General features: G+C 47.8%; 2 protein-coding genes across 3 annotated transcripts in view; both read right to left on the reverse strand.

The window, feature by feature from the left end:
• Window positions 1–363, reverse strand: part of Pias3 (protein inhibitor of activated STAT 3) — a 9,866-nt gene extending 9,503 nt beyond the window's left edge. Inside the window, exon 1 of one of the 2 annotated variants that reach the window (XM_010629507.3) lies at window positions 208–363. The gene's annotated coding sequence lies outside the window, so the exon portion shown is untranslated. The remainder of the gene's footprint in view (window positions 1–207) is intronic. The other variant, XM_010629508.2, reaches the window with a different exon arrangement.
• Window positions 364–6,558: 6,195 nt separating this feature from the next.
• The window catches only part of Ankrd35 (ankyrin repeat domain 35), a 17,711-nt gene continuing 13,957 nt past the window's right edge, over window positions 6,559–10,312 (reverse strand). The window contains 4 exon segments of the mRNA XM_033758293.1: window positions 6,559–7,037; window positions 7,742–7,825; window positions 8,377–8,442; window positions 8,623–8,712. Of these exon segments, the coding sequence (XP_033614184.1) occupies window positions 7,745–7,825; window positions 8,377–8,442; window positions 8,623–8,712 (237 nt within the window). The 3' untranslated portion in view covers window positions 6,559–7,037; window positions 7,742–7,744.

The raw sequence follows: 10,312 nt of genomic DNA on the forward strand, positions 1-10,312 counted from the left end.
CCCCCCAGCCTCCATCTGGACAACTTTAACCAGCGCAAAACAAGAGTTCTACCAACTGGGAGTGGGTGAGCCATGATCGTGTTAGGGAAGTTACGGAATCCTGAACAGTTCGCAGCAGCTATTCCCGATCCTCCACCTCCCCCACACACTCACACAAGCACACGCAAGACAAACTCTCAAAAGTTTGGTGCAGAGAGCGAGGCTTACCAGCACCACTGCGGGGAGCGCCGAGGGGGCTCGAGAGGCCCAGAGCGGGCGTAGGGAGGTGGGCGAAGTGGCTCCACACCGCTCCGGCGATCTGCACCGACCGATCTTCCAGCAGCTGGCCTCGGCCGCCGCAGCTCCGCCCGCCCGGAGCTCGGGCTGGGGCCGCCCCCTCCGGGTGAACCCGCCTGGACTGCGGAGAGCGGAGAGGAGGTGGAGCCCCGGGCGGGAGAGGGCGGGCCTGGGAGCCCGAGCGGGAGATTAACTCCTCGAGTGTGTGGCTCTCGAGAGACAAGGTTGTCGGACCTCCGCTACCACTGTGATCGCTCGCGGCGAAGGGAGAGGGGAGCACAGCTAAGGCCGTGTGGACCACCGATTCGACTCTAAAGAATTTCTTGGAATGAGACCTTCCCTCCCTAGGGGAAAGGGTGGGCTGCTAAAGGGAAAATGGACCTAACCCTAACCTTCTCCCACTGGCCCTCGTGGTCCTACCCCAAAGAGGAAAACTATCTCCAGCGAGCCCATCTGTGATGTAGCTGAAAGTGAGCAGAGGGAAGCCTTTCTTACGCACACACGCACACACACACACACACGCACACGCACACGGTCTTTCTGGTCTTCTCTGAATTGCCTGCTCACTTTTCTTCAAAGCCTTGGGCCCTCCAGATGCCTTCTCTCACGTGCAGGTCCCAGAGCAAATCTGCTTTTAGTGCTGCTTTTTTTTTTTTTTTTTTTGTACCAGGAATCAAACTCGGACCCTTATGCTTGCGAGGCAGGCAGAAGAACCAACTGAGCCAAATCCCAGTCGCAAATCTGTCTCTGTATTCATAGAGATACTTTCGGGTATATTTGAGCACTGATGAGGTATTGTTAGGTGTTAAGGGCATAAATGCCTTGCAAGAGCTCACATTCTAGCAGTAGAGACATGTTCGACCAATAATCAGCGTGCAAAATAAAATGCTTTCATAAATACTAGTAATAATCCCATCTAATTTAAACCCCCAGTGTGAGCTTTCCTATAAGCTGAACCTAAACCAGAAGACTGAAGGTGCCAGCCTACCTCTATTTCTAGGCACCTGCTGGGCCAAACCATGTCCAAATACTTTATAAGGATTTTTCTAAGGAAGATGGCTACCCTCTCCGGACAGGTTCTTTCCTTGATACCTAAAGCTGCTTGAACCTGTGGGCCTCTAAGCTAACATGGGCTAATATTTGTGTGGGGTTTGGTTTGGTTTGGTTTGGAACAGGGTCCCACTATGTATTTCAGGCTGGCCTTAAACTCACCAGGTGGAGTTCCCAGGCAGGACTTGAACTTCCGCCTCACCCTCCCAGTGCTGCAATTACAGGCTTGGACTCAGGATTTGGTTCTAAATCCCATCTGCTCCCTCTAACACTTGAGTCTTCATCAGGCCCTAAACTCAGGTTTTGTTGTTTTTCTATTCTGTCCTCCAGATCAAAAGTTACTATGGATTAGTTTTTATTTTCTAGAATTTTTTTAGTAGTTGCAAAGGGGAGGGGAGGGAGGATTTAAAGAGAGATGAACAGGGCAACTTCAGGGATGAATATGTTCATTTTCTTGATTGGTAATTTGGTGTGTGAGTGTGACAACATTTTCTTTTTTTTTTTTTTTTTTTTTTTTTTGGTACCGGGGATTGAACTTGGGTCCTTGTGCTTGCGAGGTAGGCCGCCAAACTGCTAAGCTAAATCCCCGGCCCTGAGTGTGACAACATTTACCAAGTTATGTACTTCAAATGCAGTTTATACTATCAATTATACCTCAACAAACATGGGCAAATTTACAAGACAGGCTGTCCTTTAAAAATTAACTTGAAGCCCATCATGGTGGCGCACGCTTGTAATCCCAGCACTCGGGAGGCTGAGGCAGGAGGATTGCTGTGAGGTTGAGACCAGCCTGGGCTACATAGTGAGTTCCAGGTCAGTTTCAACTGCATAGTGAGACCCTATCTCAAAAAATCAAAAAATTAATTTGAAGCCGGGCATGGTGGTACACGCCTGTGATCCCAGTACTCAGAAGGCTGAGGCAGGAGGATCACTGTGAGTTTGAGGCCAGCCTGGGCTACATAGTGAATTCAGGGCGAGCCTGGACTACTGAGTGAGACCCTGTCTCAAAAAACAAAAAATTAATCTGGGGCTGGGGCTGGGGGTGCACCTGAGTGGTAGCATGTGTGCTTACTCCGAGTGGGCCCTGACTCAGTCCCCTGCACTGGCACATGCACACTTGCACACTTGAAATTATAAATCCTAGTATTCTACAGGGTAACAACTAGGAACTGGGGAATTTGAATCTCACTGTCCATACAGCTCCGTGAGAACAAGAACTCTTTTCCATGCTCTTCCTACTCTACCCCCAGTACCTGGCACACAGGCACACAGGCACACAGGCACACAGTAGACCCCTTAAGTATCTGTTTAATAACGTTACTAGGTAAAGGAGCGAAACTGCCCTCAGGACCAAGTTCCCAATTGAGAGCAGCACTCAGGTCAGAAGCCCCTTGTGGCCCACCAAGTCCCACCAGCCTTAACCACACATTCCAAGCCAGAATAAATCCCTACCAAAGTCCTGTTGCACAGACAGCCCAGGAAGAATAGAAGGAATGTTGGGATTAGAGTTACTTGGGGGAAAAAACTATGATATCAAGGAAAAATCAGGGTTTGGAGTTGGGACAACAGTGTATGAGGTTGTGTGGAATATTATTTTGGAAAACAAGAGGCTGGGTAGGTTCCACTCCTGTCACTCCACTCCCACCGCTCAGTCGTCTGGAATCTGCTTCCAAAAAGCCAAGAGCTAGGCTCCCGTTTCCAAAACTGTTTCCTGCCTCACACGGGAGCTTAGCCCAGCAATCTCCCATCCGGGGACCCTTCCCGTTGCAGTTTCTCCATTCTCTCCAGCCCACACCCCACACACGTTGTAGCAATGTAAGCCCTTTGGTGTTCTCTGTGCACTCTGGGTTCCTTTCCCGTTCAACAGAAATGGCTTGAGCCCCTTTGAAGAAGCGGTACTGCTGCTTCCCTTCTCCACCAGTCCCCGCCTCTCCATGCCCTTAGCCTTAAAGCAGTCTTGCACCCACTCACCAAGCCCCAAAGCCGGCCTGCACCGTCTCTAGAATCTGACCTACATGTTTCAGGTGCTTTTTTCTCCCTCTGCTCAACTCTGGAGCCCGAAGCCTGTCTCCGCTGCCACTGTGGAGCTGCCCCTCCTCCAGCCTCCCCTCCCCTCCCATTTCCTCAGCAGCATCCACCGCTCTTTTCTCTGAACCCAGACTCGGCCTCTGAACACCAACTCCACTTGCCGGGCCGCTGCTGTCCAACCCAGGCTGAGAGCAGGAATGCAGAGGCTTCCGTGTGAGGACCCTCCAAGTTGGTTCCGGATTTCGGGGGAATTCGCCCACCTAGCAGCCTGGCTTGAGGAGAGGCAGGAAAGGCAGAGGTCCTTGGAAATGGCAGAGAGATCTTTTTTTTTTTTTCCACTTTAATTGAGTTTCTTGGTACATTTTAGGGATACAGTACAGTTACATTCATCGTTGGGATCCTGTACCTCTACATGACAGGTCTTGCTTCTCATTTTTTCCCCTTGTTCCTGACCTCCTTTCACACCCTCCTCCCCTCCCCATCTACAAACACTTTATTTCCATCTTTTCTTTATCTCACATTTTTTTCTTTTCCCTTATTACCCTTCCCCTACCCATCCCACCTTCCCTACACCTTTAGCCCTTTTCTTCCCATTTCACAATGTCAGTAATCTTATTAGGCTCTTCTGTATTACTGCAGTTTATTCACACCAGAGAAACTATTTGGTATTTACACGTGTGCCTTATTTCACTTAGGAGTATATCCTCAATATGTATCCATTTTTCTATGACTGAATCTATTTTCTCATTCTTTATGGCTGAGTAATATTCCATCTTATAGAAAAATCACATCTTCTTTATCCAGTTTCCAACTGATGGGCAAAGGGGCTGTTTCCAAGTGAGAGATCATTCTTTCAGTCCAAGAATAGAAGCAAAGGCAAGAAGCAAACTCTGGGTATCCTGTCCTTCTTTTCTCAGGAATCAGACTGTTTTGGTTTTTTCAGACAGGGTCTTGCTATGGAGCCCAGGCTGGCCTTGAATTTACAGCAAGCAACCTGCCTCAGCCTCCCAAGTGCTGGGATTACAGGCTGCACTGCCACACTCCACTTTCTTCCCTCTTTCTAAATGGAACAAAGAATGGTAATCCAACACATTCTTTAGCTCAAGTGTGATGGTGCACACCTATGATCCCATCACTCAGGAGGCTGAGGCAGGAGGATCACTTGAGTTCCAGGCCAGCCTGGCCTACATTGTGAGTTCAAGGCTAGTCTGAACTACATAGCGAGACCCTGTCTCAAAAAAAAAAAAAAATCATTTAACATGTTATTGTACATTAAATATTTTGAAGATAATCCAAGTTTCCCAACTTCCCTTTAAAAAGATCATACCCCTCTACCTAAGGACTCCCTAAATCATAGGAGCAACGGAGTTCTGACTTCTTAGAGCAAGGCGTATTTATATTTCATATATATATTTCATATATCCCACTGTGTTTCTTATTGCTGTTCACTTTTTGTGAGTTTAGGGATGGCTATGGGACTTTGGGGGCCCTGTGGAAAAGAGGGGAGCTTAATGTGGGAATGAGAGTCTTGTCCAACAGGGTAAAGATTCTCTGTAGGGACCAGAGATGAAAAAAAGGGAAATTGGTGCTTCTGTCTTTCCAGAATTTCTGGAAATAAAAAGGTGAGAGATAGGGCCCAGTGGAAGATGTTAGAGCACAAAGGAGAATGTTCTGTACCCTTAAGGGTAAAAGAGGATGCTATGGAAAGGTGGGGCAGGGGTAGATAGATCACGGATTCAGGAAGTAGAGAAAAAGTAGATTGGCCAGGGGTGGAAAAAAAGCTGGGGATAATGGTGCAGACTGCTGAGGCTGGAGGATCACATTTGAGCCCAGCCTGAGCGGTTTTATGAGTTGATGAGAACCTGTCTCAATACATAGATAGATGGATGGATAGGGATACATGAATAGGTGGGTAGACAGACTTGGGATATTGTTCAGTGCAAAGGCCCTGGGTTCACTCCCCAGTGGTGGCAGGGGAAGGGTAGAAAAAGAAATTTGAGAAAGAAGTCAAGTTGCATTTTCACCAAGGGCTCGTGATGTTAATCTTGTCGACTTGGCTTGAGCAAGGCCTAGATTAGTAAAGCTCAATTCTAGATGTGTGTGGGTGTGTCCTGGGGACGAGGGGGGACTGTATTTTTTCCCTGGCCCCTCCCTCTGCTCTCTGCTTCCTCCACGCTCTGGCCCAGCTGCTCACCTCCGCCATGTTTTTGGGGTGGAGTTGGCCCCAAGCTCTGAAACCAGAAGCAGAAAATAAGCATCTCCTCCTTTAAATTGGGTTGGGTATTCTGTCCCCACAATGGAAAGCTGACTGATACAGGGCTGGGCTTTTCAAATTGCGGGTCTTGCCCCTTCACTGAATGGATTGTGGCAAAAACAGTTTTTGAGTGGAGTATGATAGAATAGGAAAAAAAGAGATAAGGATTGGGTTTTTTTGGTTTTTTTGGTATCATTTCAAGTATATGCACACAGGATGTAAAATGGATGTCTTACCATGGATCATAAAGGTTGAAAGGTGCTGTTTGTGATGGAAAAGGAATGAAATTGCCGAAACTCAGAGGGAACCAAGATGTCCGGCAGTAGGTGAACGGATAAATAAACCCTCATACATGCAGACACTGGAATACTATTCAGTGCTAAAAGAAACGAGCTCTCCAGTCATGAAAAGGCATGGAGGAAATTTAAATATGTATTACTAAGTTAAAGAAGCCAAGCTGAGGGGCCGGGGATTTGGCTCAGTGGTTCTGCTGCCTGCCTTGAAAGCGCAAGGTTCCAAGTTCGATCCTTTGTACCACACACACACCAATGTGTTTCCAACTCCATGGCATTCTTACCGAGGGTAGAGAAGATGAACAGGCCACAGAGGAGGGAGTCTTGGAGTGAGATGGGAGACACATGCTATTACACATTTCCCTAAACCCATGGAATATGCACACCAAGAGCGAGCTCTCATGTGGGCTGTGGACTCGGGCCAACAATGATGTGTCAATGGAGCCCATCAGTGAGGGGTGTTGATAATGAGGGCAGCCATGCTTATATAATCTAAAAATTTTGTGGGGCTTTTGTTGTTGTTGTTGTTGTTGTTGGAGACAGGGTCTCATTTGAGACTGACCTAGAACTCACTATGTAGCCCAGGCTGGTCTTGAACTCACAGCGATCCTCCTGCCTCAGCCTCCCGAGTGCTGGGATTACAGTTGTGCACCCCCCGCATGTATAACCTAAAATTTATTTGTGGTACTAGGGATTGAACCCAGGGCCTTCACACTGAGATTCATCCCCAGCGCCCCTCTACCTCCTCCCCGTTTTTAAAATTTTGAGACAAGTTTTCAGTAGGTCAATGAATTGCCTAGGCTTGACTTAAACTTGGGATCCTCCTGCCTCAGCCTCCCAAAGAGCTGGGATTGTAGTTGGATGCTACAACACCCAGCTTAAAGCACACCCCCCTTTTGATAGAGAGAGGGGAAAAAAATGGTGACACCCAGTACCATCCTGCTTCCTGTTTTATTTCCCATGGAGCTGGTCTCCATCCTCACCTCTGGTCTTGCCCAGGTTGATTTCAGGGTCTAGGTCCTCAGGTCTTGGGTCCATTTGTCAGGTGAAGCCCCACCCACACCCCCCTCATGGCCAAACCCACCCACCCACCAAAGCCTGATGCAGCCTCTGTGAACCAAGGATGGTCTTAATCCCTGAAAGAAGAAATTCAAGAGTGAAATGCACATGCTTCTTCCTGCCCATGTCAACATGCTACATGAGACCCTCAGCTTTCTGGACTAGAGAAGAGAACCCCCTGCACAGGTGGGAAGAAGAGGGCAAGATAGCTGCTCTTTGAATGTACGGTAAGGAAGTGAGGAGAAATTGGTAGAGTCCTGCCCCAGGGAACAGCTTGGTACCGCCATCCTACCGTCCCTCGTGTGTGTGTGTGTGTGTGTGTGTGTGTGTGTGTGTGTGTGTGTGATTCTGGGGACTGAACTCCGGCTTCACACTGGGCTACATCTCCAGCCCTTTTCACTCTTTTATGTTGAAAGAGGGTTTCACTAAGTTGCTAAGTTACCAGGCTGGCCTTGCTCTTCCATCCTCCTGCCTCACGCCGCACTCTCCCTCCACCGAAGCCCTCGCTGCTGTCACTGGCATCTCCCTACCCTCGACCTGAGAAGAGTCACCCACGCCCTCTCTTCTGTCACCATGGCATAGATCACATCCCAGAGTCTGGCGCTCCCCAGTGATTCCCCATCCCACGCATTCTCAACGGACCTCAACTCAAAGGCTCTGTGTCCCACAGGACCCCTGGCAGGGGTAAAAAGGAGATTCCAGTTCCCTCCATGGGCCTCTTCTCCCAAGCCCTCGCTCCACCCCTCCTCGCCCACAACTCAACACAGAGAAACTCTGCTACCTCTCAGGGCGCGGGGCTGCCTCCCTCCTCTTGCATGCTGAGGATTCGAAGTAGGACATTGTACACATCCTGCTCCATGTAGCCCTGTGCAAGGCAGGAAAAACATGAAAGGAGATGAAGAATAGAAAAGGGAGGAGACGGGCAGAGAGGTTCTGCGATACAATGCTGCTATGTACTGTCATCCTCACTGACAACTTTAGGGTTAAAGTACTTTGCTTTTTCACGGCAGCTTCCCGATCCTCCTCACAAGAAGATAACATTGCCCACTTTCCAGGGCTGCTGTGAGGGTTACAATTATGACTATGAAACAAAGCGCCAGATCCAGTTGTTCCATTTTTTAAAAGGAACAACCTGCCCACCTTTTCTTCCTTGGTTAGGACTAAGGCGTCCGGGAGGAAACCCAAGAAAAGACACAGGGGACAGGAAAAGACCAGTGGGCCAGGAAACGGAAAAGGGAAGGCAAACACTCCCCCTTTCATGTTCATGCACAACCTCTCTCCATCTAGCTACAGAGACCCCAGAGCTGGCCCTGGGTGCAGCAGAGAAATGGCAAGGTGGGAAAGACAAGGGGCTCCAGAGGCGACACCCCTACCCAGCCGGATGTCTCGCCCACTCCCAAACGCCACCACGCTCACCTGAGCAGCATTCAATAGATGACTCCTGTAGGCGGTGATGATCTCTTCACTGTTCTTTTGGGAATCCTGGGAGGGAGCGTGCGTGGGAAGTCACGGGAGCGAGGAGCAGGACAGTGAAGTGGGCAGCTTTCCTAGGGGGCACCCTTGGCCCTGGACCCGCAGCCTGGTCCTGTGCCTCCCAGAAAGTCTCCCAAATGTCCACCCTTTTCTCTAGCAGTGTCCACTTCCCAGAGGGCCAAAACACACCTGCAGCTTCAAGGCAAGGCGAGCGTTCTCTCCCCGAACGGATAGAACTTCCTCTGAAAGCTGCTCCAAATTCTTCAACAGCTCCTTGACCTGAGGCCAACACAAAAGAAAGGGAACCAATGTGGCCCAAGTCACTCACCCCCTTTGAACACCAGCCAGGGTGAAGGTTGGCTTCTTTTTACTAGGTATTTAATATGGACCAGGTACTTTTATACACCTTGCTTCATTTCATACTCGACACAGCCTTTCCCTTTCTTTCTTTCTTTCCTTCTTTTTTTTTTTTTTTTTTTAGCAGAACCAGGGATCAAACTCAGGACCTTGCCCTTACCAGGCAGGTTAAGGCACCACTGAGCCAAATCCCTGGCCCTACCACAAGCCTTTCTTCTGAGAAGAATTAATACTTCTCTGAGGGAAGGATCATTATCTGCATTTGCAGATAAGGAGCCTCAACTTAGAAATTTGTCTGAATAATACAGATAATAAGTAAGGAAATTATGATTGAGTCAGGGTCTCTTGGATTCCATAGTGCAGGTGGCTCTAAAAGGTTCGCCATCCCCGGCCCACGCTCTGTACTCAGGAAGGGATCCTAACCCACTTCCGGCTGTGACCCCAAGGGGCACAGAGATGAGTGAATCCTAGTGGCTTCCGAGGCAGAGGCACCAGTGCAGTTAATGACAGCCAGCAGCAGTGTGAACGATGCCAGTAAGAGTAAAATAGCTACATTTTTAAGAGTGAGAGCTCTGGTCTTTTAGAACTCCCACTCATCAGATTTCAGGGTAAGAGAGACAAGTTCACAGTTATGGATGTGCTTCACAGCCTATCTCCGGGCAGCCTTGGCACCTCTCCAACTGGCCTTCAACTAGTTATCCTCCTGCCTCAGCCTCCTGAGTGCTGTGATTATAGGCACATGCTACTACACCAGGATTCAATAGCTAGTTTTTAATCAAGTACTTACCATGTGCCAAAAACGGTTCTAAGTGTATTTAATATCTTATTTAATGTAATTCTCATAGCTACTTTATTATTTATCTCAATGGAGATGTTAAATAATTTTACTAAGATCCCAAGAGGCAACTAGCAAAGTTCTTTGTTTTGGTTGCAGTGCTAGGGATTGAACCCAGGGCCTTACATATGCCAGGCAAACATTCTACCACAGATACACCCTCAGGCTAAGTTTTATTTTATTTTATTTATATTTTTTGAGACAGGGTCTTGCTATGTAGGTCAAGCTTACCTTAAACTATGTAGCCAAGGCTGACCTTGAACTGACCTTGCCTCAGCTTCCCGAGTGCTGGGATTACAGGTGTGCGCCACCACACTCTGCTCTCTGCATGAATTTTAAAACTGAAATTCTATCCAATCTCACATCCTTAACTACTATGCTATATTTTCTTTTGTGATTTGTCTACTTTTATCTTCTTCAGTAGAACACAAAATTCTTCCTTTCTTTGACTCCACTCCACCTGATTCCTATTTTGGATAACATTCCTTCTGTTTGTATACACTCTAAACTGGGTAAAACATGCTCTTTGTATTTGTTATTGCTATAAATTTGATCATGCATTCACATCTGTAAGTCTGAGTTTACTTCACAGCTAGTTCTAGAACTACTAAATTTATTTGTAAATTGATATCTCATAGAAATTTGTTAGATTCAACTCACTTTTTTTTTTTTTTTTTTTTTTTTTTG

The sequence above is a fragment of the Fukomys damarensis genome, unplaced genomic scaffold, assembly GCF_012274545.1.
Source record: "Fukomys damarensis isolate Sample0158 unplaced genomic scaffold, DMR_v1.0_HiC HiC_scaffold_33, whole genome shotgun sequence".
Lineage (NCBI taxonomy): Eukaryota > Metazoa > Chordata > Mammalia > Rodentia > Bathyergidae > Fukomys > Fukomys damarensis.